An 18,883-nucleotide genomic window follows, 5' to 3' on the forward strand; every position below is an offset into this window, starting at 1 on the left:
ACCTCCACGAAAGAATGAAGGCCGTCGCCGAGTGGATGAAGAACAGCCGTCTGAAGCTGAACTCGGACAAGACAGAGGTCCTCACCCTCAGCTCCACCCCCTCAGCCTGGGACCACTCTTGGTGGCCGACCGCACTGGGAGCAGCGCCGACATCCACTGACCAAGCACGCAACCTGGGGTTCATCCTCGACTCAACACTCTCCATGACCAAGTAAGTCAACGCCGTCTCATCCTCCTGCTTCAACACCCTATGCATGCTCCGCAAGATCTACAGGTGGATCCCCACCGAAACAAGAACAGTCACCCAGGCCGTCATCAGCAGCGTGCTAGACTACAGAAACACCCTCTAAACAGGAGCCTCTTCAAAACTCCTGAAACGACTACAACGCATACAGAACGCCTCTGCACGCCTGATCCTCGACATCCCTCGCCACAGCCACATCACACCCCACCTGAGAGTTCTTCACTGGCTTCCCGTCAACAAGAGGATCACCTTCAAGCTCCTCACCCATGCACACAAGACACTCCACAAAACCAGACTGGCATACCTCAACAAACTACTCACCTTCTACACCCCGAACCGCCAGCTACGCTCCGCCGACCTCGCCCTTGTCCCCCGCATCCTATGAGCGACCACCGGCGGCAGATCGTTCTCCCATCTCGCTGCCAAGACCAGGAACACCCTCTCCATCCTCCTACGGCATGCCCAGGACCTACTAACCTTCAGAAGGCTACTCAAGACCTGGCTATTTGAGCAGTAGCAGCACCCCCCCTCACAGGTGAGTAGTGCGCTTTACAAATGTTCTGATTGATTGATTGAGCATTGAAACGCAGCTCCTAGAGGATGGTAGAGAGGAGCCCATGCGGGTGGACGCTGAAAGCGGGGCACAAGCAGGCAAGTTTAAATAACAACTTGGCTCAATGATGCTTGCGTTGGATCCTCAAAAATGCTGAAATAATGTAGAAATGTACCAGGTTGTCTCAGGAATCACAGGATAGCTCGTCTAGCTTCAATCGTAACCGCAATTAAGGCAAATTTCGTACAGGTGTACGCAGCAGCAAAACATGCACACAGCAAAGTGCACAAATAACCACTCAGTGGGTCCACGAGGTTGCCAAGCTTGTCGCCAAATTCCTGTAGTAAAAGACCAGGAGACGCAATGAAGTTGTAGGTTTCTTCTTTATTTTGCAACCCAGAGCGAGGCCCAGGCAACCAGCTGTATCACCAGCTCCAATGAATCTCTAACATTCTACTACAACTTAGTAAATACAGAGAACAGTATAATTGTTCTGATTCTTAATTCCACAGAACCAGGACAATTCTACATAGATAAATAACTATAAGAAAACCCCAGCACTACAATTTATATATTTCGTTTTTATATAGCGCGGACTTTACCCGAAGGTGTCGAAGCGCCTCACATTAGGAACAGAACTGATACATAAGGAGAACAATACAAGTGAACAAATTACAAAAGCAAAAGTTACATGAGGCAAAAGTGACAATTGTGAGCAAACAAAATACAGGAGGTAGCAAACGGTGCATTACAGGAGGAAAAAGTTACATGTGTGCAGGTTACAAAGTACATGTAGAGGTATAATACTGCAATATATGGCAGACAATGTGTCTACCTAAGGTATCTGCAACTTCTATGTGCCAAAACTTTTTTTGTAAAGCGCTCTAGCACCTTTGGATAATGCCTGCGCTACATACATATGCATGAATAAATAAATAGAAAATATCCAACGCAACCATGGACTGAATTTAATCTGCTCTTAGCCTGGTCCCAAAAAGAGTCACTACGTGATTCGCCAAAATGGTCAAACCTAGGTGAGCTTTTGTACCTCCTAGAAAGCAGGGTGCAGTAGGTAAAAGGTTTCGGTATATGCCTCGGAGTCCTGGAACTCGCCATTACTCGTATCTGTTAAAAAACCCAAAGATTGTAATCTGTCCAGAGCTCCCGTTACGGTGTCCTGGAAGGTCACATTTTTGGTCGCGTTTTTGTGGGAGCCTTTGGCGCACCGTAGTCGTAATGCATGCTGGGAACGTTCCAAGATGGCGCTCTCCGTGCGGCCGCGCTGAGGATCTGCAGCGGGTAGAAACAGGAGACAGGCCCGAGGAAGGGACACTCAGGAGAGAGGGCAAGCCGGTGACAGTGTGAATTCTGAGGGAAATACGTGGCCAGAGGAAGAGGGGAAAGACGCTTTGATAGATTGTGCGCTAACAAGAGTCTCTGAGTGCATCTTTCATCCCCTCTGAAAAGTCAAATAACCCCCGTCTCCTCCGGGAGGCAGGATGAGATCTCTCTCTGCTGCCTGAGCAACGTCGGGTATGGAGTCACCTGTCACTATGCCGGCACCCACCATGCCCGGCCCAGCAGCTTCACCACCTTTGCCTCCCCCTCCGCCCCCACTTCTCCCGCCTCCAATGCCGCCTGTGCTCCCTGTGGGACCTCTAGACCAGGAGGACGTTTCGGGGCTCCCCGACTGGGCGCTGCCCACAGCCTTCATGAAAAAGAGACACAGCGAGAAGATCGAGGGCAGCCGAGGACTCGCTCAGAGCTGGAGGATGAAGGACAGGGTGAGTAATTCCAACCTTTAACGGAAATACACATTACATTCCTTCTTTAAACCTAAGGCTGTTGGGGAATTAAGGACTTGGTGATTGACATCCACAGAGAACCCTCTTTATGTTACCTTCTCCGACCACCAACCAATAGCTCCTCCTCCACAGCTGCCAAGGTTTCAGATTGTGATGTGTGACATTTTCATAATTTCTGTGTAATTATGAGTGACATTTGAACGACTATGAGTGACACTTTCTCACTAGCAAAATCAAGCATTGAATAAGGGGAAGCATAAATATCAGAACTTTCATCCATTTGAGCATCGAGAAACTATAAGAAGATTTTAAAACTGCTACAAAGCACCAGCAATGGAAGGGTACTTGGGAAGTAAAGTGATGGCAAAGGGCATGCTGAGTATGAAAGAAGCATTCGACCTTCTTGGTGGAAAGTCTGAGCAGCATGGACAATGCATATGAACTATAGTGCCTGCAGACATAAAAGAGAGATCAGAGTCTAGGAGGGGGAGAGCAGAGTTATAGGAATTATGACAGCGCTGTGAGCAGTCTATGCTAGCAGAACCTGGAGCTCAATGCATGGCATGGATAGTGAAGTAAAGAGTGTGGTTGTGGTGGGGAAGCTTGGATTCTTGTAACCCCTAATAGCATGGGGTCGGGGGAAATGGAAAAAAGGGGTCTGGCAGACAAACAACAGGTTTTTTTTTCTATTTCCAGTGACCTGTTAGATCTGTGTTAGATACTTCACAACCCAATATTTTGCACTTTATTAAAAAGGAATTTAAGGCTGCAAAATACCTATAATTACATTTTTAAACGGTACATTCCACTAGTAGAAATAAAATGCAAAACATTATAGGTGACCATTAACGAGAGCCAGTTTGCCCTATGATGAAAGGGACAAGATATGCGCGAACTCCAGATCGATTATGATGCACTTTACAGGTGGCAGACAGCACGCACTTGGGCATTGAATTTGGTTAAGACAACCTGACGTGCAGCTGAGGCACACACTTAAGTCACAGCCGCCCACCGACGGCATCAGTCACAAAGGCAGAACTACATTAACCAGCAGTCAGCTGATCGCGCACTAAGCGCTTAATTTAAAAGCAAATTAGATTAACATTTAAACGCTCTGGCACTGTCTCACTGACACTTGTGAGCCACGGCAATTCGGATTTACGGGATGGCCACCCGCCTCCTTAAAGTCCTGGCCCATCCCTGCCTCCACAAACAGGCACCGGCTGCCCGGCCATCAGACTTACTTACTCAGGCTCAGCAGCAGGACCAGCTCAGCTGCACAGTGTGGGCCACAGTGACCTCGGGGGTCCATGAGGTTGAGTCCAGCGGTCTCAGGGTCATAGATTTTAATTTACCGCAGAGCAGCGCCAGCACTGCCATGATTTACTGCACTCTCAGCCTAGCTGGCCTCCCACACATTTAACTGCAGCAGGCTGTAGCAGGACGTGTCACTCTGAGGCACGCGCCTGCTGGACACTGCCTTTATGAGGTCAGTCACTATAAATGCAGAGGTGGAACTCTTATCCTTTTGTTAATAAATTGTAGCAGCCAAGTGAGTTAGCATCTACTAGCTCAGTAGGCACCCAAGCCTGCCGGGAGCAGCCTGCACGATGCAGCGCGCTGCCACTCCTTTAGTTTAGTCAGCATTATCAGCCCTACTACGGCTTGACAGCTGAGGCAAGCCCTATGCTTATTAAACGTGAGATTACATTTCAGTGCGGTGATGCGGACCACTGCACTGAAATGCGTAAGTCTAATGCCTGATGCGTGGTACTTGGCAGGGCTGCATCTCAGTACCCGCCATACACCCCGAGATTGGAGATGTCAAAGTCATTTCACAAAATTTGTAGTTCATCAAGGACTAAAAGTGTTAGCAAAGACACAACCAGCTTTATGATAAACGAATCACCTACTCAGAATTAAAAAAAGTAGTGCCTATTTTAAAAAAGTTTGAGTGACAAAAGGGCTGGATTGACATACTGGTTGTTAATCGTTATTAAACATTATCAGTGTACTTGTAAGTCCGCGTTATCAAAGCAAGTTGTGGTAGACTACGTAGACCATTATACTGAGAGAGTGATGATGACCTATCACAATAGAAAATACGCTTTAAGATGTAAATGTTTGAGATCATTGAAAAGCCTTGCTTTATTTACTAACCTCTCGTTGTTTTTTTTAGTATGTGTGGCACTTATATACTTTTACTACAAAAACCCCAAATCTGGTCCACCATGGGCACGAGTAACGAGACAAGATCAATGTCTGAATTCAGTTAATGAATTCAAGTGATGGGACACATCACTACTTGTTTTAAAAAAGAATTACTTTTTAGCTGCTTTACCGCGGCGGCAATTCCGCCGCAGTGTGGCGCTTTAAAGGAGTGGGTGGTGCCGCGTTGGCCAACGGATGTGCGCAACACTACGAAGGTAGTGCTCCCCACGGCCGTTTGCCGACGCACGGATGGAAGGGGTTAAGTGGTGACGTCCCACACCTATAGCTGATTTCCATCCCACACACTGTTCACACGAATTCCTCCTTCAGAGTATATTAAGCTCCACTTTGCTCTACCTGTCACACAGCTTCAGGAATTGGCTTAGGTTTAAAACTCCTAACACCAATGGTCTGTAATACGATAACCAGGATCGTGCTGGTCTAGGATGTAATAATCTCACTACCTATGTTGAGCTCTCCTGAGAGTGTCAGCCAAACTGGCTGTTAAATAATCAGAAAGTCTGCAGATACTCTCGCGAACATCCAATTGAAACGGACCTGCATTCTTCTTTACTTGATAGGAATAGTTCTAGAAAATATTGCAAAGTAGAGTAGCACTAATAGGGATTTCTAAGTAGTCCTCTTTATAACGCACTCCAATGAGGACTTGTAGTTGGTAAATATTTAAAGTACCCTCGGGATCCAATTGGGAACTTCTTAGCTGGACAACACTCGGAGGACAGAGGACAGCACGGATTGTTTGACCAGGGAAGTTCCAAATGCAGAACAAATGCTTCAGCATCACAGCATAGCAGTGCTCTCTTGTGTCATCCAGAACCATAAGCAAGACATTTGTAAAGCCTTGCGTGCCCCAGCAGCCCATCGAGGTAATAGTGGTTAAGAGCCATGGTTGATTTTAAGATGCAAAAACAACCCCGTATATGCAATAAAAGCTAATTGAAATCTGACATGCTGTCATGAGACAAACTGAACAATATTCGTATCATTAAAAATTGTCATTCCTTGTGACCTAAGAAAGCCAGATTACCATATGTTACTTTTATCTTAATAGAACCAAAGAGCATATATTTGAAGTAGGCCTATATCTTCTCCACATTGCAGCCTGTAATGCACAACAATAATACTTATGTATATCTCCTTAAACTTGCACCTTTAGACTGGCTACCTAGAAAATAATGGCCAACCAACAAACTCCTTACTATGCATTGAGTGTTCCAACCAACTAACCCTACTTACAAAAAATTTTCCGGTTCTACACACTGGGCAAATCAGTTGAATTTACTGAATGATGACGCATACTAATAGAAGCCAGTGGCATTTTAGGGATTGAAGTTCAGGCTTGATGCTAGCACTTATTTAGATGCATCAACTAGTCTTTGGCATATCGAGGCATTGAACATGGACATCAGACAGTTTATAGGGTGAAAGAAGGATCAACTGGATACATATGGAATGTCACATGATCTTGGTGAAGGAACAGTGTAGCTTTAAGAAGTTGATGCCCATCCAGAGGTCAGTCTCCAGATTTCAGTGGGTGGGTGTGCCATCTCATCCTCCATTCTTTCCTACCTCTAACTGCTGTGCTCCACTTCCACAGCTTATTACATGCTAGGACTGCAGAGCGAGGCCATTGAGATAACAGACCATAAGTCTAATTAGGGGAGGATGTTTGTCACTTATGCTATAGAGATTTGTATAGCTCTTTGTTAGTATGGCCTCACAATAGGGTGCTTTGGTAGTGTTATACTCCCTGGTCACGAGTATTCCACTGCATACTTTTTCCTATTGTTTGGGTTTTATCATCATTGGTGTGGGTGTCATGTAATTTTCTGCTTTTGTGCATTGTGTATGTTTGGTTGTACATATGCTGTAATAGCATTAATGTATGAAGTATTATTAGGGTTCACTGTATCCTTTTAAACCAGACTGTTTGATGTTGATTTAGAGGGTTGTGTTTTGTCATTAAATGGGCTACAAGATTTAGGAATTCTAGGGTGCTGCTGTGAGGCACAACTATCTATTACCTCTGATCTGTGTGTATTTTATCAAGTCGATCTTTACAATGCAAACCTACTGTTATACATTATTTCAAATAGAGTGGTCTTTGGCTCTGCCCAGAGGAGTGTTTTTCTCTCAGCACATACTTTTGGCAGCTTAGTGTTATATTCCACTGACTTTGGAGTGCTTGTATTTGATATGAAGGACTATTTTACCCCTGAAAAATACTCCATTGTCACAGATTCAATACTTTAGCTCATAGGCGCATTTAATGCAGAAAGCACTTGTTTTTTCACTGTAGCATGATTGTTAGGTCGAGCCTGGGCAAAGCATGCGCTGCTCTACAAGGCATGCTGAGTTCGGTATAAGGGCTTTCGAGGACTTTGGACATGCCCACTGCTTTTGGTTGATTAGCTAGGCTGAATTTTTTAAAATTCCTTTTCTCTGGTTGGATATTATTTTAATCTATCCCGCCTTTCGGTGCTTGGTTCCCTCCCATAGGGCACCACCAATTGATTCTTTTGGTTGGCCAGCTCTGGCCATCTCTCTTGCACATCCTTCCCCCTTCCGTCACCTGCAAATGCAATGTTCATACATGTCGTTATGTGGAGGGAGAACATTTAGGCCTTTTTCTACAGGCCACTGGTTTTAAATTTGGTTATTTGTTGTATGTACATAATACCTTTTGTATCGCGTTCAGACTCATGGTCGATTTCAGGTTTTAAGTCTCTCCTGGGCAGTGCTTGCACTGTCTGATTGTGAGACATGCTGTTTTCAGGATATGGACTTTAAAAGCTCCGCCCATTTTCAAGTCTGCCCCTTTTACATGTGTTGTTACTCAGAGCTTGTGAGCACTATTTCGTTCTTTAAACTGGAGTAGTGGAGACCATTGCTCATGGTTTACTGAGCTCTGTTGTAAACGGAGCTGTAAATCTTGCTGTTATCTTGCCACATTTGCTGTGCATTCAAAGACCATGGTCTGTTTTGGCTGCAGCTGCTTCCTCCTCCCTCCTGCTTTTGAAACGCACGGCCTGGAGTCACGGTCCCCACCTTCCTAAGCTGCCACCACCTCCGTTGCAAAGCCCAACAAACATTTGCAATGCAATAGGTCCCGCATTTATGAGAGTTTGAGCTTCCGGCATTGTAAATTGTTATTACGTTGCAAATGCTTGTTTAAATTATTGTTGGCATGTGATTCTACGTCGCCAGGGGTATATCATGGGGACAGTTTTAGACTTTAACTTGCTGGTGCATTCTGGGAGTTAGCCTTTGTTCACTTTAACTGAATCCGTAGCAGTAAAATATTTGATTGTTCTAAGCTATAAAATAACGACCGCAAATGTTATGCCTTAATACTTAGAACAATTTGTATTGCGTAAATTCACTACTATCTGGGTTAATGAAGTGTTGTTTTACTCTTTGCATTCTTCTACTTGTACAATACCTGAACTAGGACTGCAGTAGTACAGGTACTCACCATTCAGAATAATTGAAAAGTATCGACACCCCCCACCCCCCATGCGAAGTATATGTGTCAATTTAATGTACTGCTTTCTAACAGAAATTTCATAGCTACAACTACCAGAACACAAAAATGGAACAGCTTAAATGAGCAATACATGGCTGCCATAGGATAACTGAGTTCTGTGCATAAAAAAAGTGACTAGCAAAAAGCAGATACACTGCATTTCTACGACGTAACTGTGTTTTGGTATTGTAATACCCCCCCCCTCCCTCCGGTGCAATCCATACATTCTAATGGAACATCATTGATCTATTTCTAGATAAATAAAAGTACATTAAAGATCAGGGCCTAGTAGCTACAGTGTAAACAGCGTCTTTTTTTCGTAGCCATTTGCCTTTAAAATCATGTAACACGTTGCAACGGATTTAGACAAACAGACATTCTCGAACGTGTGCCGCGTGCATCTAGCATAGCTGCTAAATGACTGCCCCCTTTTACACGCGACTCATCTGCTAACTGTAGCATTCTCACCCCATAGGACCCTATGTATAGCCAACCGCACTTTGCATTTTTGGGACTTGTAGTTTAACGGTTTTTTTCTGTCTCCCAAAACAAAGTGCAATTGGCTGAAAAGTAAGTGGAAGTTATCATGTCACACGGGGCATGAGAGCGGTGTTTATTCGTTACTTTGAGCGAGCGGGAAGGCACAGTACAAGTGAGTGAGTGTGACATTTGTTTAGCACACGACTCACAGAAATACATCTGTGTTTTGAAAATTTGCAAGCGGTGCATAAACACGCACTTTGTACGTAGACTATAAGTACAAAGTGCGTGTTTATGCACCGGTTGCAGGTTTTCAAAACCTATAAATAGAAGGCATTGTCATTTACAATGCTAATAGCTCAAACAAGACCTATTGCGTTGCAAATGCTTGTTAAATTTTTTAGTCCGTTCTCAAAATGCAAGCCAGTCCAGTTGGCTTGGCCAGTGTTTGTTTATTGTTATGGTTGATACTATTGTGAGCTTGGTGATATCGAACATTGCTGCAATATTCCATATAGTCGGATATGTTTTCACTGGTCCGCCCAGTGTGTTATGTAGTGTAATGTGTGCACAGCGACTTCCAAGTAGGTAGAATATTTGCTTAGCTTTGCACTCTTATGTACAGCGTTTCTGCTATTGCCTGTTGGACCTGGAGTTTGTTATTCATGCCGTTTTGAGCTCCTGGATATCCAACTTTTACTCTTGCCAGGACTGGGAGCTATCCGTCTTTAAAGCTAAGTCTAGTTTGCTGTTTATGATCCACCATGCTATGCAGCCCATACACCCAGTACTTCAAATTAATGAGACTAACATGACAGTGCAACTCCAGCACACTGGACACTTTGCAAACAGGCGTAAGATGCATATGCTATGTGTCTGACCTTCATATGAGGCACAAGTCCACAGGGAGTATTTGTAGCTGCTCAAACTAAAAGCAGAATGTGTTTTAACCATAACGTTTTTGTTAATACGTTTCTAAAATTTCTGTTTATGCAATGAGTAAAGGAACCTTTTAAAAGATCAAACATGAAAACATATATATAAAAAAAGTAATATGCTTCTGTTGTTGACCTTTTTTGCTGTATTATTCGTTACTTGAAAAACACAGCGAATGAAGAGGTTAAAATCAAGGTTGCTGTGCTCCACCAGTATAATCTACCTAGTAAAATCCAAACAAAGATTGGGAGGCAGGCATATTTACAAGTTTTCTGAAGTACACTGCACCTTTTTTAGTGCTGTTTAGATTTACTTTATATCACCTTTGACTTAATACTGTGGTATTTTGTGCTTCAGTGTACAAAACTGAGTTTATGTAAAACTGCACAAATGCAAGCCTTCACCTGGATATATATATATATATTAAAGGGCAAATCATTGATATTTTTGGGGCGGATGAGGGAGGGTATAGTTAAAGGAGGTTTTAAAAGCAACATGCATATGTTCAATAAAATAATCAAATCTTTTTTTGTTGGTACTTTTTATGACTGCATTGTATGAGTGCAGATTTGAGCATAAAATAACTTACGTTGTTTTTAAATTATTTTCTTTATCAAATTGAAACACACTTTAAATGCATGTCTACCATATGCAAGTAGAACCTTACTTATGTGAAGTAAAAACAATTAGGGAGTTCAGGTTAGAGATGCTTGTCTCTGAACAAATTAATTAATTGATTGTTGCTGCAGGAGCTGGGACCAGCGCTATGAAAAAGCTTTCCAGTCACAAAATTGGCATAATTAGGAGTTAGTTGGCGATCAGTGCTCCTCCATGTACCCTCCGAACTTGTAGATGAAGTACACATTTCGAGTAATGCTGTTTGTAGCATAGGTAGACGCACCTTAAACAACAATGTTCCACTGAGGTAATCCTTTAGTGCAATAAGTATATTCGATTGAATGATTCTACGAGGTATAGTCAATATTCCCCATAATTTATTAACATTGGAAAATAGTGACTAGTGAACCCTATCTAGGGAAACTTTTATGTAAAAATTGTTCTATTTGCACATATAAACAATATATTGGAAGAAAAGGTGATAAAAGTACTCAGTGGAGTTCGTGGACACACAGTGAACTGTTATGCTTCTTTGACTCGTATGAAAAACTGTATTATTCACTATATGATTACATTAGTGAAAGGTTGCTGTTCATTTGTCTAAGTCCCCAGGTTCCATTAAGGGGGACAGGGCAGCTTCTATTTTCCAGCACATAAACATGCTGGATTTAAGAGAATCCCTCGGATCTGGAACTTGACATACAGAATTGGATTACTGCATCATATACTGTATGCGCACATCACCTCAAGAAATATCCCATACCTTTTTTGGAAGTGATGGGTCATGTACTGAGTTGAAAATAACAACATTATAACCGTTGATTACTAAGAGTCTGAGAGTAAATCCTTGCCACATAGTCTGCCGGAGAGGTGATGGGTCAATCAGCAGGTTCACAATTCCTCCACAAAAAGACCTTCTGTCAACACCTACCACCGCTCATCCTGGCAAAGAGGCTAGCATGACTGAGATAATGCTTCCACCTACAAATTTGAAAGTTGAGTAAATCGTTGAAGGATATTCTTACCAACTAGTTTAAGGACAAATACCTTTCCCTCATCTACAGAATAAGGTTCATAGATGTATACCCCTGTGACACACTGTACTTAGGCACACTATGAGAAGATACCCCAATATCACACAGGCCGACTCCAAGATAGTTGAAAGATAAAATGGGACTACTGCCACACCATACATACAGTAAAGTGTATACAATGCAGCTCCTGGGAAGATGACGCTTTCTATACAACACAGGGCTGCTGTGTCATTTTGATGTTTTGGAAGGAGGTTGTTAAATCTGTGTGGGAATTTCTGGCTCAGCCAGGCCCTCTTACCACCTAGGTTGGCTATATTGCATGATCTGGAGAAATTGTAGTCTAATTGCTATACAAAGCTCTCCTGCATCTAAGTTTGGTGTTTGCCCAGCTTTTAAACTGTATCGGATCCTCCTTTTTAGGTCTGGCATAGAAAGCGCATGCGCTGTCTCTTCGAGACCTTTGTTTTACTGTTAGTGGCCCATAGTCTTACATTGGTTAGCTTCTGCATGGCTTGCATTTTTTTCTTTTCTATTTGGCACTGCAGCATGCGTCATATCCTTGTCCCTCCCCTGAATCATGGACTAAGTACTTGTGTCCTTCCACTGCTCCATTTTTGGAGCTATTTTTTTCTTTGTTTACAAGCACTCCACATGAGTGCTCGTGTTTTCAGGCATTCCTTTATCCTCGTTCATGTTGCTACTTTTACCTCCCAACCCCTTCCTCACCCCGTCCCTGTTTCATCTTAACTGTCCAATCTCTGAAACAGGATGGTTGAACTGTAGCGTTTTGTGTTGATTTCTCATGAGATGTCTTTGTTAGGTGCCTGTAAGACTCAGTCTGCACACAATTTGTTAACTTCATTACATGCTGAGCTCCACAATAACTTGATTTCGGATCCTTCAAAGTACATTCTACTCGGAAAGTTTACACAGGAAGGGAGCATGCTAGAGAGAAAAGGGAAATAAGTTGTGTGCTTGCTTGTTTGAACAGATGCAGAAATGTCATGTCTTGTACGCAGACCATTCCCCGGTGCAGGGCCCCCACAATGGAGGGGAAGTGTTAGTTCCTTGTTTCTGTTTTGGTTAGCTAAGAGCAGTCCCCAAGAACACCTCATCTGCCATTCATTTGTGATTGAAGGACGGGGAGGGTTTGAAAATAGGTAGCAGTGGAGGCTGTAAATGATCGCTGTGCATGTTTTTTGGCTTGTCTTAGTTGCCAAAGTTTAAATGTTGAAATCCCACCACTAAGCCTTGTTTGGTTTATTTAAAACTGATCCTTGTGAATCTTTATTTTTTTTGTTATCTTTTGCTTTGTATGGCACCAACAACACACAAATTTGTATTAAGCAAATCCCACTCCCAATCTTGTTCATGCATATCTGGGATCCCTATTGGGAATATAATTCACTACCTTTTTTTAAAAGTAATTGCAGAACAGTGTGTTGGTTTGAACATCGTTTCCAAGACGTTCTTTTGGACACTAGACCGATACCCACATGAGATTTTCGCTGCATGGTAATTGTTAGACCTGGCAGCCTTAGGGTGGTCTCCACCTTCCCCCAACTTTTTGCCCCACCTCTTCCACTTTTATTACCTTGTTTTTGCTGGTATTAGGACTCTGTGCAGTTTACAACTGCTAACCAGTGCTAAAGTACTTGTGCACTCTCCCTAAACATGATAACATTGGTTCATCCCCAACTGGCATATTTAATTTACTTATAAGTCCCTAGTAAATTGGTACTAAATGTACCCAGGGCCTGTAAATTAATTGCTACTAGGTGGCCTGCAGCACTGATTGTGCCACCCTCTTAAGAAGCCCTCTAACCTTGTCTCGGGCCTGCCACTGCAGCGCCTGTGTGTGCAGTTTACACTGCGGTGTTGCCAGGCAGGCCCAAACCTTCCATTTTTACACACATAAGGGAGGCCCTAGACAACTCAGAGGGAAGAGTGCACAGTATTTAAAAGGCAGGACATGTACTTTTAGGTTTTACATTTTTTTTTTTTTGTAAGACCTTTATTGATAGAAATCGCAGATACAATACAACAAAGAGCCCGAGGGCTCACATATACAGTACGGTGCAATACAGGAAGCGCAAAGGATCCGATTCAGGAATATTGAGGTCTAATTTTTAAAGTTCTTGTTCCGAAGGATAGACAAGAGCAGGATATCATAGCACAACAGGTTGGTTCCGGTCTATTACGATCAGGATAGATAAATGCACATTGTAACAAAAAACCAGAATCGCTGCGTACCACCTAGGAGATAAACGTCTAAACCCAGAAAGAAAGAAAAAGAAAAAGAATAGAAGGCCCATAGAACCAAAAATGAAAAACAACCCCCCCCCCCCCCACCCACTCCCACCCTACACCCCTGCAGCTGGCTACGGCCTACCCCCCCCATGCAGTGTGCCTGTCGCCCAATAAAAGGAGTCCCGAAATATAGAGAGTAAGAAAAGAGTCCTAATCTAAAACTCTCGTAAAAGAAAGAAAGGCGGGGAGGAGTCCACCACCCGTCCCTCGGCTCCACCCTACCGTAAGGCCAATAACAGCGCAAAATATGGCGTCCAGCGGTGGCAAGCAGTACAGGCAAAGGAAGTTGGAAACACATAGGCAACCCACAGCATAATCAAGGGTAGAAATCCACAACCCACATATCAGTCCCCGGTATCACCCTCTCATAGTTCCAATAATGGCGTGAAGCGTAAAATCCGTTGACAAAAACATTACTAGCAAAGCAATTTATAAAGCACGAAACCGGCACATTTGTACAATCAAAAAAATCAGCATATCGCATATCCAGCTCGGTCAGCAACGAGGAACCCATCAGTCAATGATAGGAGGCGTTCATCCCTGTCCCGTTTTATCTCGTTCACCACTGCTTACCAAAGTGTCCCAAAAGAACGCGAACAGCAACCCAAAAATGTCAAATCGGTTCAACCACCCAAACGTGTCAGCTGCGCGCAAGTCCAATGGTCCCAGCCTGAGCAAGAAATGAACCATCCCCATGGTATATTGCGGAGCCGAGCCAGGAAGGAAATTGTCAACATCCAACAACATCCGAGGCGGCCCCCGGGCAATGGGGAGTATGGCTTGGGGCGAGCACTCCCATCGCGATACCAGTCCGAGGTCTTCACGTCGTCCCAGACATGCAACATCCTCAGCATGGTATGTGTCGAGGTTCGGAGTCTCAGATCCGCCATTATAATGTAGGGCAGCCATCTTGTTGGAGACGGACGTGGAACAAGGAAAATCGCTATGTACCTGTAAATCTTCCATTCTCAAGCTTCCCAGTGCGCTCACGATATCATCCACCGTGTTGATCAGGGTTTGAACAGAGTGAGCCACAAAGTGACGGAGGGAGAGAACAGCTGCCAAAAGATCGCCATAGCCCAGGTCTCCTCTACTCTCCCCTCCGAGTGCATCCCCCTGCGCCACAATTCCGCCATCACACTGTAGCCCAGGCTCCCCCAGGCTGTATTCCATCATGTCCGCTGTAGGCGTGAGTGTGGACACTCCGAGTCAGGCCAGGGTACTCAAGGTGGGAAGCCAAAGTTCCGTGCACTATTATAGTGGCAAACGATGCCAGTATGTTGCCACAAGCTAAGAGCCATAGAGACGTTTTCCTGCAAAAAGTAGCGGGAGCAGAAATTCGGGAGCCTCCCGCCGATTGTGGGACATTACTCAGGCCGTTTCTCGGCGGCCAGCAAACAGGGCACTTGCAGCCGTGCGGTTGCCCCGTACAAGGAGCCAGGCACGATTAAATCCGTACCTGCAGTCCAACGGGGTTTGCGTGCCGAAGTTCGGCCGTCTCGCACATGAAATGATCCGACCGGCTCACCGCGATCGTTGGCATCCCGTGGTGTGCACTTGGTAGCCGGCCTCGCTACCTACTCGAGGCCCCGGTCTCAGAGCTGCTGCGGGCCGCAGAGTTTATTCGGTCATTTCTCCCGCTTGCAAGGATGTTACAGCCTCAGGATTTCTCCGTGGGTCGCCGGAAGTCATCATCGTCCACAATTCGCCACTGCGGTTCAGGATAGCCGGCAGGATTGCTGCAAAGGAGGAGATGGTCCTCGGAGCCGAGGGACTGGACGTCCTACCCGGACGCCATCTTGGCTCCTCCCAGGTTTTACATTCTTGGTAGTGAAAAACTCCCAAACTCGTTTTTCACTACTGCAAGGCGTATCTCTCCGAAAGGATAACATTGGAGGTACCTCATTACATTTTATAAGTATAATTTACAGCTGAGAAGAGAGAACCCCCCCAAGTCTGGTGTCTCTGGAATCCAAATTAAACCCCCCAAGTCTGGTGTCTCTGGAATCCAAATTTAAAATCCTAACTTTTGATGAATTCAGATTTTAAATTACAATTCTGAAAATGCCACTTTTAGAAAGTTGCTGCAGCAACAAATGATGGACAAAATGCTGAATGAATCAAAGATTCACACCCAGTCAAAAGATCTGAATTTAATCCATCATTCTTTTGCTCACTATGCCACCCCAGTTTAGACCCAGCCATATGCAAATCAGTTGTGACCCTGCTCCTCATGGGAACAGTCCTGCCTGAACTGGCTTAGCAGTAGGAAATTGTCAACTTTCTAAAAGTAAAAGACACACAAATGACAGACGGAATACAGAGCAAATTAAACATTCTCCCCCAGTCAACAGATCTGGGTTAAACCGCTTGTTGTTTTGCTCACCAGGCCACCCCATTTTAGACCCAGCCGAATGCAAATCAACCTTGACCCTGCTCCTCATGGGAACAGTCCAGCCCGAACGGCCAGGTCCTCCCTGGACCGGAAACCAGCATCCTGGGACCAGTTTTGGGGCTTCACCCCATATCTGCTAGGCTAGGTTGAATCCAGTGGCTTTTGGCTATTGGTTTTGAAGACTTTATCTGATACTTGGTGCTCAAGTAGCATCCAAAGTAATAATTTTACAGTACTACCATGTGTAGAGGAGTACACTGTTCATGACTGCAATGACCTCCTTGTTTCTTGCGCTTTGAGACTTTTACATTGCTTTAATTACAGTGCCCTCTCAGAAGAAATTTGGTTTACAAATAACAGCACTAAAAACAATCAGGGACGTTTGAATATCAAGACCCTCTCCACTTTCCACAGTCTTATTTACTTTCAACATACACCAGGTTTGGTGCTTTCCTGGTTTTGGGATAGCCAAGACAGCTGCTTTACTCGTAGAGTGCTAATGACCCAACTTCTCCAGTTTTTTTTAAAGAGCTGCAAGAGAAGCAGTGCCAGTTTAGGACAGCACAGCTTGTACAAAATGTGCTGTGTATTCATCAAGGCCTGGAGATTATCCCCATTTTAGTCTGGCTATTGTCACTATGACTTCCTCTATTGTAATGGGCTTGTCAAGGGTTCCCTGCCTATCCTGAGGGATGGACTATCGAAGAGGGTCCCAAAAATATTGATCCACTTCAAGTGAACACTTCTTGTTCCGTGACGTATAAGTGTATCTTATGGATGTTGTCTATGTTTACCCTTATTTTTAGTTATTTTTCAAGAAGTCTGTCATTTTTTATTGGCTGAAGAGTAATATTGTTATATGGTTCGGAGCAGGGCATTTTCCGCCCTGTCAGAGTCCAAAGCCTAAAGCTGCTTTCTAGGGCCACCACCTCTAGCCAAAGTCTGTTCAAAGGGGTCTTATTATAATCCTCCACATCCTGTGGTAATGCTGACTCTATCCCCCGCCTTTTACTAATTCACATTATCCCATACCTTGCAGCTATGGTAATACATATACCCATCACCACCACATAGGTGCAATTGCACACAATTACCACCCCTCCCTTCTTTGAAGATGCTGCAGAAAGTACGGCTAAGGGAACAATTTTGACCTCCACCTTTGACAGTCTTTGTCTAAGTAGTGCATTTCATGTAGTGCTTCTAAGAAAGTTGAGGGTTGCTAATTTTTTTTGCTGGGGAGTTGAGTAACCTAATGTTTAGGCAAATTATCTTATCTATTCAAGAGTATCAAAAAGGATATAATGTTGTATTGTCTCTGTTCTTCTAGTGTGAATTTCTTTTTTTAATGCAAAACAAAACAATCTGTTTCTTATGGTATGTCGCAGCTGACCCTTTGTTCCAAATTGCTTTCACAGAACAGGCACAATGAGTTCGAGCTCATAGAACCTCTTCCATTGTGATCCATCTTTGTCTAGGTAAATAAGACATTCAAGTGCTCTCTAACCCTCTACCCAGACGCCTTCATCCTACCCGCCTAGCTCACTGTCCATAAATGCAGCAGTCCTCCTAATTTCTACCGGTGGCACTCATCTTCTCCATTTCACTGATTGCCTACTGTTTTGCTCGGTTAATCTTTGGGAGGTGGGTGTTTCCCCTTGTGAGTCTTCCTCACCGTGCACCAAGTGTTGCTTGCCAAGGTCCACTGCCTTGTTGAGACAGGTACTGCTCAGCTCTTCTTCCTCCAGAAGCCCAATATCTGCAGCGCTTCTTGGGCTGTTTTGACGAAGTGTCTTTAGAGGAAAGGGTGTCCTCTCTGGAACGCCCTGTTGACCTTTCGAAGGTGGTCTGTGATCTGTTTCATGTTTTGCCTACCCTGCAAGGTAGCAGTTGCTAAATCATTGTAGAAGGTTCATTTATGGTCAAGTGTACTGACTATCCATTATTTCTTCCTTCTTGTCAAAGAACATGGACAAAGATAAGGCTATAAGGGGGGCCTCTCTGCGCTGTCCTGTCTGATTCGTCCTGTGTGTGTGTGTGTGTGTGTGTGTATGTGTGGTCCATGCGTATAGATGAGTTGCCTGTCTTTCTGAATATGATGGAAGAGATTTTGGATGTAAGTTTGAAGGTCTTTGCCCTCCGCTCTCCTTAGAAGATTATGAATCCTATTAGTGATGCCTCATGATCAATTTCCTCCTGTTTGAAGGCTACTTCTTCATATTGTTCTTCTGAAGAGTTTTATACTGCCTGATGTGTGCCTTCCAAGCCTTCGTCATACAATGTTCCAGGTCATCCACCCAGGAACCAAAATCTGTGATATCGTTTTGGATATCTTTGAAGTATTCCTTGTGCTTGATGCGAATCGTGGTCAATTCTTTCTTCATCTCTTTGACAACTGTTGAAAAGCTTCATGTGTGATGGCTATGCATTTCTCTTTCTTCCACGGGACTCTCAAAGCAGATGGTCTATCTCAGAGGTCTTGAAACTGTGAGGCGCGCTCTTCCTGGGGGTCCTTGACTGCATTCCCAAGGGGGCTCAAATGAGTCTGCAACTAATTGTAAATGAAGATGGCCTGGAAGCATACACTTGATTGTTGTTTGTTAGGTACGTTTCCAGGCTATCTTCATTCATAAGCAGAGGATGAATTGGATAAAAAAAATGTGGAACTGTTAACTTGAATGGCCTGAGTGCAAAGTCAGTGAGTGGAGTGGCAGAGTCAAAGATGTGGCTGGCAAGAACTGAATGTTCAGTAA

The 18,883-nt window shown here is 44.1% G+C and overlaps 1 protein-coding gene across 2 annotated transcripts in view; it reads left to right on the forward strand.

Moving 5' to 3' along the window:
- Window positions 1-2,030: 2,030 nt before the first annotated feature.
- The window catches only part of RPTOR (regulatory associated protein of MTOR complex 1), a 2,181,859-nt gene continuing 2,165,006 nt past the window's right edge, over window positions 2,031-18,883 (forward strand). For both annotated transcript variants that reach the window (XM_078654105.1, XM_078654106.1), the window contains exon 1: window positions 2,031-2,581. In XM_078654105.1, coding sequence (XP_078510231.1) covers window positions 2,333-2,581 — 249 coding nt within the window. In that variant the 5' untranslated portion in view covers window positions 2,031-2,332. The remainder of the gene's footprint in view (window positions 2,582-18,883) is intronic.

The sequence above is a fragment of the Lissotriton helveticus genome, chromosome 7, assembly GCF_964261635.1.
Source record: "Lissotriton helveticus chromosome 7, aLisHel1.1, whole genome shotgun sequence".
Lineage (NCBI taxonomy): Eukaryota > Metazoa > Chordata > Amphibia > Caudata > Salamandridae > Lissotriton > Lissotriton helveticus.